We start from the raw sequence: 18446 nt of genomic DNA, 5'->3' as shown, positions 1-18446 counted from the left end.
AGAAAAATTCAGAGAGAAAGCAAACTACATCCACCTCGGTACGACTCTGATCATTGATGCTCCATGCTTCTGTAGAATAGAAAACAATAGGCAAATGCCACTAAAACCCAGCCAGTTCACAAGTTAAGCTGTTTTGGGCCAGAATGCAACTGAGGCCGCTCTTTCCCCCGCAGTCTTCACGTCATTGCACCTTCCGTGTCGCTCGTTTGCAGGCGCGATTGGCTCGAGGGAATGACCCCTCTTCGCAGCTCGTGGACCTCTATCAAACAGGCCACCAGCTCCTCATTCACTTACCACCGCCTCAGAGCCCAATCCTCAGCTCGTTTCCCGCACATACAGTCATCTCTTACCAGATTATCTTCAGGCATTGCGTCCTCTACCCAATCAAACCCCACCTCCGTAATCAGTGGAATACCTAGTTGCTTTCCGAGCATGGACACCAAAACGAAGGAGCAGTACCTCGCGGATTCTCCGCCGACTGTCGTCAGGCTTGAAATCAAGCCGCACTTCGAAGCGTTACCAGACGAGAAATTAAAAAGATATGCCCATTTCATTAGCAGGTGAGTTGGAAGGGGTGCTCTGGTGCGATGGTGGAGAATATGGCGTATCTCCTACTCCCCTTTTGCTTTTCTTCGTGTTAGCATCAGTCCATCTCATATTGTCGTTGTACTTTTCAATATTAACTATTTCTTTTTCTGTTCACTCCTCCGCACCTTCGAATTGTTTGATCTGTGTCAAGGGCTGCGCTAACGATCAAGAATGCCACAGAGCTGCGTTCTTAGGTACGAGGATCACTCTTCGTCAGGTTTCTCCTGAATCCGAGCCAATCTACGATCTCATCATTTCCCTTTACCGGGCCTGTAACGGTAACTGGAAATCCCTTGGTGAAAAGACCGGAGTTAGCCAAGAGGAAGTAACACACTTTTTGGAGTATGCAGCGCAGTTCTTAGGAAATTGCGGCAACTACAAGGGCTTTGGAGACTCCAAGTTCATCCCTAGGATCCCGGAAAACATATTCAAACAGTTGGCATCCATAACACAAGCTACCAAAGATGCCTTTGAGACGGCATCTAAATCTGGCGGCGGTATATATGAAACTTCATCCCCTCCTCTTATGCATTTGGGATTCCCAGAAGATGGCCATATGACAACATACTACCCCGATTCTCCCACCATTACAAAAGAAGAAATCACTTTGGTCGGTGATTTCCTAGAGAAAAAGAAGCTGCTACTTGAAAACACGAGACTAAGAAAGACCAAAAATGGCGATTTTGAGCTCCTCATTGCTTCGGCGCAAAAGAACCCTGCCGGCAGCGATCGTGATGTTGGTGATGTGAACGGATGGCCTTTGGACGGGAAGCTCCAAGGGAAGCATCTTTCTCTGATTTATGGTGATTATGCCGAGCAAATGGCGAAGATTGAAGAAAGCTCCAAGCAAGCTAGTCTGGATGCCGCAAACGAAATCCAAAAGAAAATGTATGATGAATACGCCAAATCATTTAGGACGGGGTCACTTGAAGCATTTAAGGAAAGCCAGCGATTTTGGATTAAAGATAAAGGCCCAATGGTGGAGTCAGACCTAGGGTTCGTGGAAACATATCGCGATCCCCATGGCGTTCGTGGAGAGTGGGAAGGCTTTGCTGCCATGGTTGGTTCCGACTCCCATTCCGAACCTTACGCCTCTCTAACAATTTGTAGGTCAACCAGGATCGGACAAAAGCATTTGGCAAATTAGTCGCAAAGGCCGAAAGTTTTATCCCAAAATTACCATGGGGCAAAGATTTCGAAAAGGACAAGTTCCATAGCCCTGATTTTACTTCATTAGAAGTTTTGACCTTTGCCGGAAGTGGTATCCCCGCCGGAATCAACATTCCCAACTATGATGATATTCGTCAGAATTTGGGTTTCAAGAACGTCTCTCTTGGAAATGTTCTGAGTGCAAAAGCCCCCAACGAACCGATACCCTTTATCCGCGAGCAAGATCTGGAACTCTTTCGGAAATATCGAGATCCTGCATTCGAAGTTCAAGTAGGTATTCACGAATTGTTAGGGCATGGTACCGGTAAATTGTTGCAGGAGACAGCTCCCGGTGAATACAATTTCGATATTTCCAATCCTCCTCTAAGTCCCATCACAAACAAACCCATTTCAACATGGTACAAGCCCGGACAGACCTGGAGCTCCGTTTTTGGGTCCATCGCTTCATCATACGAGGAATGCCGTGCAGAATGCGTTGCCATGGCCCTCGGCTGCGATTTCGGTATTCTGGAGCTTTTTGGCTTCGGAAATGGTAAAGAAGACCTTAACGGCGAGGCAGGAGATGTGCTTTATGCGAGCTACTTGACAATGGCACGTGCCGGTGTCGTGGCTTTAGAATTCTGGGATCCAAAGAGCCAGAAGTGGGGACAAGCGCATATGCAAGCACGATTCAGTATCCTTCGAACGTTTCTCGATGCCGGGGGCGACTTTGTTCAATTGAAACACAGTCAGGCCGATCTGTCAGATCTCGAAATTCACCTTGACAGGTCCAAGATTTTGACCCATGGACGTCCCGCCGTCGAGAAGTACTTACAGAAACTCCACGTTTACAAATCCACAGCGGATTTTGGAGAAGGGAAAAAGCTGTACGATGGAATCACGGCTGTGGATGAATGGTGGGGCCAGAAAGTCCGGCCAGTTGTATTGCAGAAAAAGGTCCCTCGCAAGGTATTTGTGCAGGCAAATACCGTGTTAGAGGGCGATAAGGTGATGTTGAAGGAATACGAGCCGACTCTAGAGGGCATGATTCAAAGTTATGCTGAGAGAGATGTGTAACTAGTTAGTGAGGAAATCGGCTTCACTCCCAGCAAGCAGAGACAATATTCCTCGCGCAATCTACTGGGTTGGTTCTAATAATATGGAAGGAATCTTGAGCGATTCTCCTTGAAGTTGACGCGGAGGGAGTAGTCAAAATCAGTTGATAATTCAATATACATACAGAGAACGGGCTGCAACACGAGTAAGAGTATTTCAGCTACTCTTAAGGGTGAAGCCTCTGTAAAGAGCAGCTACTCTCGAAGGTGCTTGGATTTAATATGAGTTGCTCGGCCTAGGTGATTCATTTGTGCGGAGTATTTATATTAGATTCGGGAGAGTACCTCGAGCTGCCCTTGTAAAATAAAAACCAATGTACCGCCAGAGATAACGGGCTGCAAAAACCAACAATCATTGATATTATAGTAGACCGAAGTTAATATTCGATAATAATTTTCAAGATGCTCCCTACGCTTCTCTTCCACAGCAGCATCTTTGTCAGTAACTAATGGTCTGGTGAGCCCGCAACTGCTCCAAAGCTTCACTGCTAATATTAATTCCCAATTCCTGTTCGGCCTCGGCCAGCCATGTCCATCACGAGGCAGCACTTCTACAATTTTATCAACCCCCTCAAGCTACAAGCTGCCGACAACAAAATCCTGCGTCACCCTAACCTGGTTAATGCTGCTTGTCCACCAGAGCTATCACTATTGTTCTTTGCAGGGAGGCTTAGATAAGCTGTGGTTGGCTCGATGGGCTAACTGGATTTAGCAAGTCACAGACACTAAGCCCAAATAGGTCTAGTGAAGCACAAAATTGAGTGAACCTCAACTCATCTTTTTCTTCCTTTTCCCAAGTCTGCTTCCACAGCTCTGAAATCGCCTTTTGGGGTACCTTTATGTCCTGTGCGATTCGTGACCTCGACAAGCTATATTGCGGACCGGGAAGAGCGGTTGGTTGAACATCTATCCTAGGTCCAATTGCGTTATTCCTGCCACAATGTCTTCCTCAGAGTTCGACGTTTACCAATCGCCCCTCAATACCCGCTACTGTAGCACGGAGATGAAGCATCTCTTCTCTGCGCGAAAACGGTTTTCAACATGGCGCAAATTATGGACATGGCTGGCCGAGGCCGAACAGGAATTGGGAATTAATATTTCCAATGAAGCTTTGGAGCAGTTGCGGGCTCACCAGACCATTACTGACCAAGAGCTTGCTGATGCTGCTGTGGAAGAGAAGCGCAGGCGACATGATGTGATGGCGCACGTCCACGTATGGATACCATTATATAGTTGGAAAGGACATTAGTATTTATGATGTCCCTATAGGTCTATGGACAAACCTGCCCCGCCGCTGCTCCCATCATTCACCTCGGTGCGACCTCGTGCTATGTCACCGACAATGCCGACTTGTGAGAACACATTCGATTGCTGCCAAAAAGAGTTTCTAACAGGACTCAGAATTTTCCTTCGAGATGGATTGGATATCCTTTCAAAGAAGCTGGCTACGGTTATTGCGAGACTGTCACAGTTCGCAAAGCAGTATAAAGACCTCCCTTGTTTAGCATACACTCATGGTATAGCATTGTTTCGACACAGCTCACACAAATATCGCTAACCCTGTCGCTAGGGCAACCGGCACAACTCACTACGGTCGGTAGGTTTCTCCCGATAAATGCATGTAAACGGTGAGGGGACTGGAACATTAACATGAAACCAGGCAAAAGAATGTGTCTCTTCATCACAGATCTACTTATGGTATGGGGCTTTGACGAAATTGTTTGAAGTATACTGACTATGTTACAGGATCTCGAAAATTTTGAACATGCAAAGAAATCACTTCTTTCATGGTTCCGAGGCTGTAAAGGTACCACAGGGACTCAGGCGTCCTTTCTCCAGATATTCCAGGGTCAGCATGAGCTTGTTGAACGGCTTGACCAACTTGTGACGGAAAAGGCCGGCTTTCATAAGGCTTTCACGATCACATCCCAAACCTATACCAGGAAAGTTGATACAAATATCATTAACTACTTGGGAGAATTTGGGGCCACCTGGTAATTATCCTTTCCACAATTGTGCGTTGTTCTCACTCTAATGTCTCCTGTAGTGAACGCATTGGTGGCGATATCCGTCGTTTGGCTGCGATGAAAGAGATGGAAGAGCCCTTTGAAAAGGACCAAATCGGTTCATCAGCAATGGCATATAAGAGGTTCGTCTAACAACAACTGTTGAATCAGTAAAAAATACATTCTAACTTGGAAAAGAAACCCGATGCGCTCAGAGCGTCTCTGTTCTCTTGGGCGCCACCTCCAATGCTTAACCCAAAATGGTCTCACCAATTACGCTGCTCAGGTATGGGTCGTGAGATATTGTATTTAGGCTAAGCTCACAAAATATAGTGGTTTGAGCGCAGTTTGGACGATTCTGCCAATCGTCGCATCACTCTCCCGGAGGCGTTCCTAACAGCGGATGCATGTCTCATATTGTTGGACAACATTTCTAACGGTTTGGTCGTATATGAGAAGGTCATTGCGTCCCGGGTTGCAGCAGAACTTCCTTTTATGGCCACCGAGGTATTCTCAATCGCATGATTCCTGCTCTTCTACTTTTCGGAGGCTTTAGCTAATTCAATTATAGAACATCATTATGGCATTGGCTCGCCATGACGTAAGCCGTCAAGAGAGTCATGAGGAAATTCGAGTGCTATCTCACCAAGCTGCAGCCGTCGTGAAGAACGAGGGCGGGCAAAATGACCTCATCGAACGTATCAAACGGACACCATTTTTCGCGCCCATTCTTGATGAACTCGATGGACTTCTAAATCCAAGTAGCTTCACTGGAAGGGCGCCGCAACAAGTCGAGAAATTCATCACTGAGGAAGTTGACAAGGCTCTCGAGCCGTATAAAATAGATGTGAGATGCATCCCATTCCAAAGTTGATTCTCCATGCTCACAAAAACATCTAGCTCATAAATACTGCTGCTGCAGACCTTAAGGTCTAATCAAAGGATTCAGGTGCTATCATATTTGGTAACTACCTATATAAAAGTACATACATAGGGCGGAGAGAGCACTGGTAGGGGGAGTAACATACTCCCTCTAATTCCAGCCTTTCCACCACGTGGTCAATGAACATTGGTGGGTTCGCTTTTGGATATATTATCTTGTTTACTTTGATCCCCTTGGACGAATTTCATTTCTATCCAGGAACAATGATTACGTCACACAGACTGTTATTGTTGAGGCAAGCAACATGCACGTGGTGGTGCCACCATAATGACTGAAATCCGTGCATCCATTTCACCACCTGACCTACTATCAAAGCAAATTGAGAATACTAACCTAGGCTCTATCGACAATTCATACTGGGACTTCAATCTGTTACGCACGACGGTTGGCATTGCTTTCAAAAAAGAAACTCCCCATTGGTGCTTCCAGATCGAACACATAATGCGTCGATACTTATACTGGGTCAACTATGCAAAAGGAATATGTAACGTGCCCTTTGCAGCGCGGCATCATCGAAGTCTCGTTTGTCCCTTTTTTCCGTGACTATCGAGGTCAAAAGTATGCCAATATTGAAATTTCTACAATTTTACAATTTTCTTGGTCCTTCTCGTCTTACGTCTGCCGTTTCTCGCATAAGGCATGACATGGAATGAGTGACAAACATTTCAATCAAATGACATTAACCTGTCGGCTTCTGCTAGAGATATTAGAGGGTCTCAACGCCACTCGAGAAAAAATAAATATATAGGTTCATAGCTTAGATACGTTTACAATTGGAAGAGCTTATCCTTTTGGCAGAGTAATGTTTGATTTCTGTGGCCATATTATCACGTATTTGCATACAGCATGCGAGGAAAAGTAGCGGTTCGGTTTCATAATTCAACCCGATTTTCGTGAACGAAAAGTAACTGCATTCCGTCCGTCAATGATATTACAAGAGAAACTTCCAAGAAGAGGCAAGGAATGTTCAACATTCAAAATATGAGGAAGAAAATATACAAAAAGACGCCATGCACAAACTCGTCGAAAGAGGGGGGGTATTTAGTCGCGTCCTAATAGCGATGGCCCTCAGGGTGTAGAACCATCAAATAGAGCTCAAGTGTTCAGTACCAAAAAAGAACGGCTCGCTTCCGAGCGGGAGCCATTGGGATAGAACCTAATCATCAAACGTTAGCCTATGTAAAGGGAAAAGTGTCATCTCCTTGGACCGTGAAGCATACCTCCAAAGCCGCCAGTGCTTCCTAGACCCGCGCCAGGAGGGAATTCCGAAGCTCCGCAGAGGCAGGAGCAAGAGCAAGCACCATCTCCCATGTTTCCAGAGCCAGGAACAACTTGGCCTCCTTGGTTTCCTTGGCCTCCTTCTCCTCCAATTGGAATTTCACCGATTCCAGGAACTCCAGTGCCAATGGGAATTTCGACGGAGGACGTGGGTGTCTCTCCAATGACGGGTGGTTCAACAGGTGGAGCTTCTGGTGGCGGTGGTGGTGGAGCTGCTCCGCCCTCGCCGCCGGACTCCATAGCCTTTCTCTTGAATTCTTCATGGGACTTTTCAGCAGTAGGGTTGAGACTGAAGACCATACCCCGCACGCAATGCGGGCCTTGCTTGCAGTACATCCAGATTGGTTCCGTGGTCGTAACTTGGAACATCATCGTTGGTGGCGGATTCACAGTGTTGTTGGGATTGGGCATAAACCCAGAATCTAAACCGCCTGGCATCAGAGCACACGGGCTATCGAACGTGGATTGCGTGACTGTGTGGTTCTGGGATTGGAAATTGAAATGAATCATGTCGCCAATGGCAGGGTTGAGTGTCTCGGGTGTGAACACAAGGCCTGCATCGCCTCCAACGGTGACCTAGAGGCTATTAGTGGAAGTCCAACTCCAAGATATTTTCTGAGCTCAATGGGATTGCGAACCTGATGGATTGTTCCTTGCTGCATTGGAGGCTTATTCCACACCTCCGTATTTGCACCACCGCCGTTATTTGTGGTGATGATGGTGACAGTGATGACGTTGGAACCGCCACCACCTCTGACAATGCCTTTACCCCCGTTTCCTGAATGACCAGGCTGTAGATGTTGTCCACCGCCGAGCTGAATTTCACTACCGTGCTGGCCTTGTTGGCCTCCACCGCCGAGTTGGACTTCTCCACCGACTTGTCCTCCTGCACTCAGCTGACTCTCGTTGCCAGTTGGCAGGTTGAATGGCAGCGAACTGCCACCACCTACCATACCTTCGCCTCCCATGCCTTCATGGGATGAAGCTACTGCCGCGGCAACCAGCGAAAGCAGAGGGAGTAATCGAGTCATATTTCGTAATTTGATCGTCGTAACGGGAATGTAAAATAATGAGATCAAGGGCAAAGACGCCGATGGACAGAAGCGAAGGATCTTGTTCCGGAAATATATATACCAGTCTAAAGCTGTTGTGAGAGAGAAGAATCGAGAGACAAGTATTGATAAACTTGAGAACCTGCTCGTGGCGTCAAGATAGTGCACAAGCCGTATTAGAACGAAAGGAATCCAGCCCAGTAACAAAAGAATGAATATGAGAAAAAGCTGACGTCGCACCACAAGTGATTCTCGTTCCTGGGATGAGGAAGAAAAGAACAGAGACGAGGGCAGATTTATCGCAGGGGGAATTGTCCATTGTTAAATGTAGCATTAAATTAGGGGCTTTCCCGATTCTCGATGTTGGAACACATCCTGTCTTAAACTGACGGCTAGACATGTTCACATCAGACAGCCAAGGTACCACATTCAGCCAAAAAGATCTTGGTTGGCATGATATCTTTGCTTTTAGGGAAGATCTCGGAGAATTGAAGTTGGGAGCTCTGACGTTGGTGAAGTTGAGGGTGTGTCGCGATAGTCTCACGCTACCACACTCCCTGTTTCAGGGTGTAAGGAGCACGCACCTCGACGACAAAGGGACCGCGATGGCAGCCCAACAAGAAATTGAACAAATATAGAAGAATCATTAATTTATTGCTGCTGAAAATCCAGGTTTCCGGCCAAGCCGTTTTTTAATATCATGAGCGCGATTTGCGTATCGCTCATGCGGAATCGAGCTGGCAGCAGAAGCGACTCGGAGATTTTAGAGCAAGAATACGTCACAACGAACTCAGGATCCTCAAAGGCGGGATCAGATTGCTTGGGCCACACAGGACGTCGAGCTGTCCCTGTCATTCCGCCGACGCATGGCATTTTCCCCAAAATGAAACCCCAAGCCACTTTGACCAGATTGAACACGCCCGCTTTCGGAAATCGACATGAATAAGATTCCAAAATAATGCTCTTTTGGGACTTGAGCCCCTCATGCGGCGCAGTTTCTGTCTCAAATACTCTGCATTTATCGAACGACTTACTAAACCTGGCATTCAGGCTGTGGGCCCGATTCCAAATACAGACAGAGTGGCTCAAAGCTACTGTTGCTGGCTTGCTCGCCTTTGCCCTTCGTAGAGCCCCGTGTAATATCCGGCGAAATACCAAGCCGTCATCAGGTTCTTCAAACCTTCATCCTCTTGGCCTGTCCGCCGAAACACCGAGACTTAATTAGTACACTGCGAAAAAAGATCAATCTAGAATGGACTCTGGAACGGCCTGGCTTACCATTGGGTGCGGTGATTGTCCCTAAGGCTGCATGCGGAATGCTCGTGAATGTCCCGTTTGCTTGGTTAGCTTCAGGCTGGTTGATGGGAGCACCGTTTTGAGCCTCGTCCTGACGCGGCCGCTTTAATGCCGGCTCCTGTTTGGCAGGGTTAGACCTCACTTCGATATGCAGTGACATATATTTCATGGGCACATTTGCAAGCTTGTGATTGACAGGAAATCGGGGAAGAAACATGAGAAGACCCATACTTGTGGTGCATAGTCTGCCTCTTCTTGCCCGTTCTCCTCTTCTTCCAAAATCTCACCAGGCGCCGCGGGTGTGCTCAAGCCGGCTCCTTGAGCAGTGGCACCGGCCTCCTCGACGTATTCATCCCCGTTCCCTTCTTCAGCTGCCTTTGCAGCTTGATTAGCCTCATATTCCTGGAGAGCATCTTGGACGTTTTCTCCTTTTGCTTGAATGGAGTGATAGAGCTGATGAAACACGGCATGTCAGAGGTTGCAAGCCATGTTTGTGACAGAAGCAACCTAATGTTTGCGGAAGAGAAACTTACTTTGTACTCCTCTGCAGCCGCCTCCCAAGACTCGATCAGCGCAGAGTCATCCCATATCTCAGCATGCGTCAAGGGCCTGTCCTTCTTGCTCCTCTTTCGCTTGCCCATGGTCCACGCACTGATGTTCTCGTGTGAAGTCCAGGGCGGCGGAGAGCAGCAGATGGAGCTCCCTGGTTTGTTTTGTTTGCATGCTGTCTTGGCACGAGCGAAGTCTTGGCGCAAAGTGCCAGCAGAAAAAAATAAAAATAAAAAACTGAAGGAAAATACAAAAAATCCAAACCTCTCCAGGCTTGAATTTTACACGCTGACGGTCCAATGGCTGCCGAAAAGAAAGACAAGAAGCGCAAAGGTATTTTGTGGATTTTGCACTGGTTTATTGACCGTCACTAACACCCGTCTCCAGCTGCTTCAAGCTCCAGCGCAGTCGAAACTGATCCGCCGTCAAAAAAATCCAAACGAGCATCTGCAAAACCTACAAAACCTACAAAACCTTTAAAGGTCCCGGTCGAGGCCCAGCCAAAGACCGCTCCCAAGGATAAAAAGCCCAAGGGCGTCACTAATGGCGAGACCCCGAAACCACTCAAACTAGACAGTGCGCCGGCTCGCGAGATCAAACCACGGAAGCGCGCAGCCGATTTCCTCAGTGACGACGAGGATAGTACTCCGAAAGATAGAGAATCTGTGGCAAAAGGTTCAAAGCAAGCCACAACTGAACCCGTGAAACCCGCCAAAAAGAAAGCGAAAGAGGATGTTACCCCCAACTCTGAAAACGACTCTTCGAAACACTCAGAGGTCAAGGAAACCAAGGAACCGGCCAAAAAACCAAAAAAGCAAACTGAAGCTCCTGTAGAAGAGGAAGACGAAAGTGAAGATGAGCAGATTCTCGACTTGATCAAGGGCTTCGAGAGCAGTGGAGACGAAGATGCTTCCGAGGACGAAGGATTTGAGCCTGGACAGAACGTTCCGCAGATTCCAGACTCTAAACAGGTCAAGAGGAAAATGAAGAAAGCGAAGAAGAACCACACCGATGAACCAGAGGAGCCTGGCACAGTTTATGTTGGGTAGGTACCCAAATGCGCAGTTAGCAAGATATAAACTAATACTCTCTCGGTGTATAGGCGAATTCCGCATGGTTTCTACGAGCACGAAATGCGAGCGTATTTCTCCCAGTTCGGTGAAATAAAATATTTGAGACTAGCCCGCAACCGGACGACGGGTCGCTCGCGGCACCATGGGTTTATTCAATTCGCATCGGAATCGGTTGCTAAAATCGTCGCTGATACGATGAACAATTACCTCATGTTTGGTCATATCCTTAAATGCAGGGTTATGGAGAACCCTCATCCGCAAATTTGGAAAGGGGCGAACAGGCGATTTAAGAAGGTACCGTGGAACCAGATCGAGAAGAAGCAACTTGAGGCCCCTAGGACAAGGGCTCAGTGGTCGAAAAAGATAGGAAAGGAAGAATCCAAGAGGCTTGCGAAAGTGGAAAAGCTGAAGGCTATTGGATATGAGCTGGACTTGCCTACGCTGACGAGTGTGGATGATATCCCCGTTCAGAAAACTTTGGCAGAGGCTGAGCAGAACGCCATTGATAACGATACCACTGAAGCTCCCAAGGCCATTGAAGCTCCTGCAAAGGGCATGGAGAAACCTTCTAAGCAGAAGGGACCTAAGGATCTAAGCACCAAATCGACAAAGGGCAAGAGGTCTGCCAATACAGACGATGCACTTAAGCCTGAAAAGACCAAGGAATCTACATCTACCTCTACAAAGACTAAAATGATCGATAGCAAGGATAGTCAGGCTGAAGCCAAAGGAAATAAAAAGGACAAGAAACCCAAAACGAAAACTAGTGTCGCCGTGGCGGAGGATATAGAAAAGCTTCCTCAGGCAGCAGGGCCCAAGGTAAAGGGCTCCACGGCCACAGAGCGCAAGTCCAAAGATCCAAAGGTCAAGGAAGCCAAGGGCAAACCGGAGAAAGTCGAGTCAGGAGAGAAACCGAAGAAGAAAAAGAAAAGCAAGGCATGAGGGGGTAGCATGATCAGAGATTTTGAGCTCAAGTCGCATGATGCTCCTGTTTACTAGCAAGCCATGTTTCGAATAAATATGTACCCTGTACGGACTAGCCCACACGTTCAAACCTGAATGTCCCATTGACATCTTCTGCTGCACAATACTCTCTGCTTGCTATCATTGAAAGGATCCTGATCCATCATGGCCTGTATAAACCAAATGTAGCCAAGTACTCCGTAGGTAGTTACATACTGGACATCAACAAGTTCGGTTCCGCATATATGAAAATCCGTTCCTGGGCTGAGGCGGTTTGTCAGCACCTGCAGCTCCGACCATTCCACCCAGGATCTATTAAATATGTTGAATACTGGGAGTTCCGAAGCCTGCCCTCATTAATGTGAACGCGATGGCAAAGAGCGACGAGGAAGGGTTGGCCCAGGTACGTTCTTCGCCTGGCCGACATTGCTCCCATGACTATCTCAGTGGGCTAGGGTGATTGACATATCTAACTAGGCTTTCATTGACCTTGCAAAGTGAGATTGGACACTCCCCATCCTCAGGGCTCAGTACTCTTCCTGGAATGCTTCGTCTTGAAAATATGTTAGCTTACAAGCTCACTTCCTTTTAGCGCCGAGAAACAAGCTATGGCGCTTGAGCGTCATCTCTCCGATGTGGAAAGGAAGATCGAGTCGCTCCTTGCGGTCATGGAGCCAAGCCAGGAAGTCGGAGACTCTGGGATTGTCGCGGCTGTCGACATGCAGTTGAATGGGGGAGACACTGAGACCGGAACCGGGCCGGGCAAATCTACGGGTTCCGATAGGAATTCGAAGTGAGACTGGACCCGTAGGCATCTTTTCAAGTTTGGTGCCCTACAAGAGGGTTTCTTAGTCGAAGCAGGTGGCATTGTGTTGGCAGAGCCTAGGATGCAGTGCTTACTTTTCCGCTTCTATCTACCTGCTCTCCTCTTTGGAATACTACTGTCATGGAAATGATACAAAGATATAAAACCTCTCTAGCGTCTGTTCTAGTGTAGCTATGGTTGTTACAGGGTTCTCTAAATCAAAATATGTGCTGATTAGGTAGCCATTTCAAAACTCGTTCTGGATCGTGTTTTGCAGTCGCTCGAATCCGCAAGTGAAAGCAAACTCAACGGTTATTAAATGAACATGGTAATGTCCAAAGACATCAGAGTTTAGTTACTTTATCAGCTGCTATTCCAGTCCCATTTTGGTCATGTATGTACAGTACACACTTCGGGCTTGAGGGGAAGTATTTACAGGTCTCAAATAGGACATGCAGTCAGGATCTTCAGACGCCTGGACAGCAGTTGAGCTCGAATACCAGAAATATAGGAATGTTATGATGTTAGCCACTTGAATCACCGGGGTATAGACAGTATTGTGCGGCAGATTGAATTCAAGCTGTTCCCATATCACCTTACAGCAAGATCAGTCACCAAATCGCCCATCGATATTAAAAGGTGAGTAAGGGTTAAGCAGAAAAAAACCAAAGAATAGAATGACAGCAAAAGAAGGAAATCAGTGGCAATCATATCGTCCGTCTAATTGATCAAACTTGAGCAAAGGTTTTCTCCTCCAATTTTTTGAAAAGAAAGTGAACAGAAGGGGAAGATTCCATATTACTAATTCGTACAGGGTAAGTAAGAAAGTCTGGAAATTTCAGAATGCACCCGCCTAGCCGAAGGAGACAGAATTTGGGAGATACAGTATCAAGTCATTTTTCAAGCGGAGAACAAAACGATACGGGTATAAGCAACGGCATGAATCCAACCAGACGCAGATGCAGCCACGAATGCTCAAAAAGCGAAAATCAAAGGGAATCTTTAGAAAGAATTGGTTAGTTAAGAAGGTTTGTCACATCCGATCCGGCCAAGGAGGGCTTTTCTGTCATTATGGTCGCTGAGCGTGACCCGGCCGCGTGCGGTTCTGATTCGAACAGGATAGTGGTTTTGAGACGAACCATTAGCCATGACGGATTTACTCCAGCCATTCTCATTGTGATATTCTTGCCCATTCGGGGCGTTTCCGTTCTCTGAGGGTTCCTCTCCTTCGTCATCACTCCGGGTGTCTTCTGCGGATGAACCTGCTCGGAGGACATTAATTGCGACGCGAAGGATCATGCCAAACCAAAGTAGAGAAAGAACTTGGAGAAAGAAAAGAAAGCTAAGAAACACCCATTTTATGCGGAAGCTCATGCAAATGGGCCCTTTGATATCTCGGAACGGGTATAGAAGTGAACCCCAGGAATTGGGCATTACATCAACAAGCCTCTGACCAGTGGCACCTGAGTAGCATCCAAAGGGCATGACCTCCGGGACATTTTGGTAAATGGACCACCATAACAGATTATAAATCACGTGGCGAGAAATGAACCATGTGCCTAGGAAGACAGCAAATGCGATGGTGCAAAGTTGCTCGAAAGCCGCATATTTTAACATTTTCGCAGCCTTTGTTGACCAGTTAGAGTGAGATGCTTCAATCGTCGAGGAAGGATCGGCTCACCGGTAATAAAATGTCCACTATGTCCATAATAGAGAGGACAACATTGGCCACGTTGTAGAAGCTGTAGACATAGGCACCTCCGAGAAGGGTGCTTGTGACGATATGGTGTGTCAACATTTGATAGTAATCCTTTCTCCTTTCTTCAACGTTGATAACGAAGATTTGTTGTAAACAGAAGGACAACTGCAACAAGCAATAGAGCTTGAAATAGCCGGGTACTTCTCTCGATGGCCAATCAGTCCAAATTTCCCGAAAATCCATCCAGTACTTTGACTGGGTCCAGATGTACTGTTTTCAGGTATGTTAGCGACGCGATAATAACCAAGAAGCCTCAGCTCACTAACCAATCCATATGACCAGAATACAGTGTAGTATACAAGTAACCATCCTTGTTCCGCAAATCTCAATGATGTTTTCGGCTTCATCCCCATATACCGCGCAAGAGGCTGGAAAATCCAGTCAATCAATATCGCTCGAATCGCGACAAGAGCCACCACCGAGCTACTTATAAAGTATACATCGTCTGATCCCTGAACATAGAGTCCGTTTTCTGGTTGGTAATGGGGTAGAGATAAGAAAGGAACTGTATATGGCTTGAGCGAGGGGTAAAGGTTGTGGACGGCGAATATCATGGTAAGGATGGTAAGGGAGATTCCTAACGTGATTTCTCGAGTTATATGACTGAACATGCAGCTGGATATTAGGTGGGCCGACTTACCGATCTGATTGCTGAGCAGCCATTCTCGCAGCGAGGCATCCTTTCTGATAGATTTCCTCTCCGGCGCTGAAACGCGAGTCTCGACTTCTGTACCTGAATTGCGATGGCTACGCAGCGGCTTCGCCATTGCTAACTGTCGTTCAACGGCGGCCCCGACACCACGCAACCTCAGCGGAAGTAAAAGCCCGTGGTCTCGTCGCGGTGAGAATTGGACGGGGAGCGGCGTCGGCAAGCCCCAGAGAGCAAAGGCTTGAAGGAGATCGCGTCTGCCACGGTTTCAAAAGAATTGAGGAAGGAATATAGAGCCTAGGGCCGTCTATGCTTTCTTGCTGGTCAGAAAATTTGCTCAAGTGGCGGAAAAGAACCGGCACAAGGGTGAAGATTGAAAGTGAATTGAGGGAACAGAACAAAGCACACGGCGAGATTGACTTACGGAAAAGTGAAGAAACAGCCGGAAACTTGGCGGGCCAGAAAAGGTAGCCGTTAACTCTAACAGCGGGGGGGAGAATCCCAGAGAGCGCTCTTCACAAAGATTCAATTCTCGCGGGTTGAGGCGCTGGGGATACAGTTCTGTATACAAGACGGTACTTTTTGGTGGCCCGTCCGTGCAGAGGGCTTAGATTGCAGATGTACTGGATACTTTGGTCCTGGTGGATGGTGCTAATTAAAGGAGGTACTGGGTACCTGTTGAGGGATGGGGATGTGCTCCAAGCATCAAACAAGCTGGTCTCACCATCTCACCGCTTTGGCGATCTCTTCTCCAATTAACATCAACGCATTTCTCACGGTGAGATGCTGGCTCTGTCTCTCAGGACCGTCATGCCTCTTTCTCTGAACAAAATCACGGCTGGTGAATTCATCTACCTCCCAAGCAATGCCGTTTGGCCCCTTTGCTGCTCAAGGCCGCGCAGCCAGCTGGTCCTGAGATTTCTGTTCAAAAAGCAGTGATGTCGAAAATCTGTGCACATCCCTGTTACTCCCTAGCCTATCGATTCTCACTGCTGACCATTGAGGTTTGATCTCTAGTAACTACTCTATACGATTCTCCATTGCCCTTTCGTCCAATGTCTGCAGACTCAGAACAACAACAGCCATTGTGGGGTTAAGTCTCCGAATCTACCATCGATGTTATCCGCCAGTTATACTTCCAGCAGCTTTTCTTCGGGCTCGTGCTAATGGGGCGACGATGACCGTGGACCAAAGGTAGCCACCATTATCGAACGTTTGCTGGTATTCATACGTCCAATGAGCAACAATACCATGAACTTAGTTGCAACTTTTTGCAGAGGGCTACCTGCACCCAACCCATCGCAAAAGGTGGTTCCTGCAGTAGCAATTCTATTCAGACCACCTGACTCATGAACTTGCACTCAGCTTGATTGCATCATCCTTGCCTTTCGCTCAACCGGTCAGTGCGGGACTTTTTCGAGGTTGAACCGATGGATCGATACCAGCCGCTCTCCTTGCTCTGTAAATGGACACAAGATTTGGCTGGCTCCCTCGAAAGCTTGCCTATAGGGCTCCAACACTTATGTGCCGAACCATTTTCTTCGCCTGCTGATGGTTCCGACGCAACTCGTTCCAATGAACCTCAAAAATATCGTCAGACTCAGTAGCTATGGAATAAATAATATGTGAAGAAAGGCCATCCTGATTAGCATAATCATAGCTACAACTTCCAGGACCCACTCGGACAGATCTAAAAGTGAAGTCTATATCGAAACTTCAGTCGGTTTTGCGGAAACCATACCTAGAAAAGAAGTCCCGCTTGTTTGAAGGTCGGCTGATCACTGTACTGCCGATTGACTTGTTGGTTTAAGCTGTGAGCTTGTTTGTAACTCTCATTCCGACTCGCAAGCAATCAACTTGGGGACGTCTGCATTGCATTCACCTTTGTGGGCATGGAATCACGGGGCGGAAGCAAAGGCATGGTATGCCTCTATTAGTTGTCGCCGATACCACATACACGACTTCAGCGGTCACTCAGAAGCTTCAACCACTACATATATCAAACGCAGTATTCTATATCCTATGTCTCTGGACAGCTGTCCTCAACTTCCTGAATTGCGGGCATTCTGTCACCTTTCTTTTCCTCCACGTCCCACGCGGAAACTACATTGACAAAATTGCTTTCATCCTCCGACGAAAAATTCGGCTCCAAGACAAAGATATCCAACTTAGCGCTTTGAAAAAAGGGGGACCATTGCAAATATATTGCCTTCACAAGTTGAACGTATTTGGCACTTGGGTTTCAAGACTACTGTAGAATAACGTATCTCGGGTGTACTTCATATCGCAGCATATGCTTCTGCTCATAATACATGTGGCTCTAGGTCAATATTTACGATTTAGACAGACATCCATACTCGAGATTATCATTACGAACCCCACAAAATTATATCAACTGATGATATGCATTCAGCAATATAGCATGTCGTATTGACCGTTCAGTCTTCCTCCTTCCCGCTCCGCTTCATTTGAATAATGATGCTAAACGAAGCAGGCCTTATCTAGTCATGATTAGTAGCCTCACTACCATGGTCAGATATTCTATCTGGCCAAGGTTATCGTCCGACACAGGTGTGTAGTCCGGTTAAAAACTGTAGTCAAGAGGCCTAAGAAGAATATTTATATATTAATATCCCACAACAATGGCCTTGTGCCGATGAAATCCGTGCCTTCCCAGCCTAACACGGTATCACAACCGTGGATTTCTTTGGGGTATCGGCCAATTTCGCGTTGATAGTGGCGGATTTCGACCAGGGTTTGGAGGAATGGGAATTCGACGCTGGCGGAGAGGCTACGGGTAGCCTCTGCCTACAGCATTCCCATCACGCTTGGTTTGGTCTCGGGAAAGATTCTCAGCCGAGCTAAAAAGATTTCTGGGAGATGGAGGTTATAAACAGACAGCTTTTTTCAGCAAGCAGACCCGTCTTCTGGTTAAAATCATAACCAACGGCTCGCAACCCGACGAGCAAACCTCTGCTAGGTGTAAGCTTGAAGGTGAACTGCAGTAGGGGATGTCGAGCTATCGAATCCGTCCATAGTTTTGTGCTGACAGAACATAGAACGAAATCACCCCGGATGATGCCTCATGCGGACATAGATTTGAACATTCCAGGCTTTTGACATGGTAACTAGCTGATTTGGTTAACAAGTCAAACTGAGAGGGAACCGCACCTCTCCGGGGAGGCTTGGTCGCACTGGCCGATACACATATTGAATGGGAA

General features: G+C 47.2%; 6 protein-coding genes across 6 annotated transcripts; 4 read left to right on the top strand and 2 right to left on the bottom strand.

Moving 5' to 3' along the window:
* Window positions 1-432: 432 nt before the first annotated feature.
* UREG_05628 (uncharacterized protein) lies at window positions 433-2814 on the top strand (the record flags this gene model as incomplete). The annotated part of the gene is made up of 4 exons (XM_002584893.1): window positions 433-560; window positions 769-1085; window positions 1134-1648; window positions 1699-2814. 4 exons carry the CDS (start codon window positions 433-435, stop codon window positions 2812-2814), a joined length of 2076 nt encoding a protein of 691 aa, XP_002584939.1.
* Window positions 2815-3792: 978 nt separating this feature from the next.
* On the top strand, window positions 3793-5732 carry UREG_05627 (adenylosuccinate lyase; the record flags this gene model as incomplete). The annotated part of the gene is made up of 9 exons (XM_002584892.1): window positions 3793-4065; window positions 4122-4204; window positions 4376-4449; window positions 4513-4550; window positions 4599-4846; window positions 4900-5001; window positions 5057-5144; window positions 5192-5365; window positions 5430-5732. The coding sequence occupies 9 exons, from the start codon at window positions 3793-3795 to the stop codon at window positions 5730-5732; spliced, it is 1383 nt and encodes a 460-aa protein (XP_002584938.1).
* A 1172-nt stretch (window positions 5733-6904) lies between these two features.
* Window positions 6905-8110, bottom strand: UREG_05626 (uncharacterized protein; the record flags this gene model as incomplete). Its single annotated transcript, XM_002584891.1, has 3 exons — window positions 6905-6957; window positions 7022-7655; window positions 7718-8110. 3 exons carry the CDS (start codon window positions 8108-8110, stop codon window positions 6905-6907), a joined length of 1080 nt encoding a protein of 359 aa, XP_002584937.1.
* Window positions 8111-9895: 1785 nt separating this feature from the next.
* UREG_05625 (uncharacterized protein) lies at window positions 9896-11991 on the top strand (the record flags this gene model as incomplete). Its single annotated transcript, XM_002584890.1, has 3 exons — window positions 9896-10133; window positions 10364-11021; window positions 11079-11991. 3 exons carry the CDS (start codon window positions 9896-9898, stop codon window positions 11989-11991), a joined length of 1809 nt encoding a protein of 602 aa, XP_002584936.1.
* A 391-nt stretch (window positions 11992-12382) lies between these two features.
* UREG_05624 (uncharacterized protein) lies at window positions 12383-12809 on the top strand (the record flags this gene model as incomplete). The annotated part of the gene is made up of 3 exons (XM_002584889.1): window positions 12383-12415; window positions 12490-12509; window positions 12605-12809. The coding sequence occupies 3 exons, from the start codon at window positions 12383-12385 to the stop codon at window positions 12807-12809; spliced, it is 258 nt and encodes an 85-aa protein (XP_002584935.1).
* Window positions 12810-13837: 1028 nt separating this feature from the next.
* On the bottom strand, window positions 13838-15343 carry UREG_05623 (uncharacterized protein; the record flags this gene model as incomplete). Its single annotated transcript, XM_002584888.1, has 4 exons — window positions 13838-14443; window positions 14499-14786; window positions 14843-15153; window positions 15217-15343. The coding sequence occupies 4 exons, from the start codon at window positions 15341-15343 to the stop codon at window positions 13838-13840; spliced, it is 1332 nt and encodes a 443-aa protein (XP_002584934.1).
* Window positions 15344-18446: the final 3103 nt, after the last annotated feature.

This window comes from Uncinocarpus reesii, genomic scaffold (genome assembly GCF_000003515.1).
Source record: "Uncinocarpus reesii 1704 scaffold_3 genomic scaffold, whole genome shotgun sequence".
NCBI classification, from domain to species: domain Eukaryota; kingdom Fungi; phylum Ascomycota; class Eurotiomycetes; order Onygenales; family Onygenaceae; genus Uncinocarpus; species Uncinocarpus reesii.
This window is presented reverse-complemented; position numbering and strand designations above follow the sequence as displayed.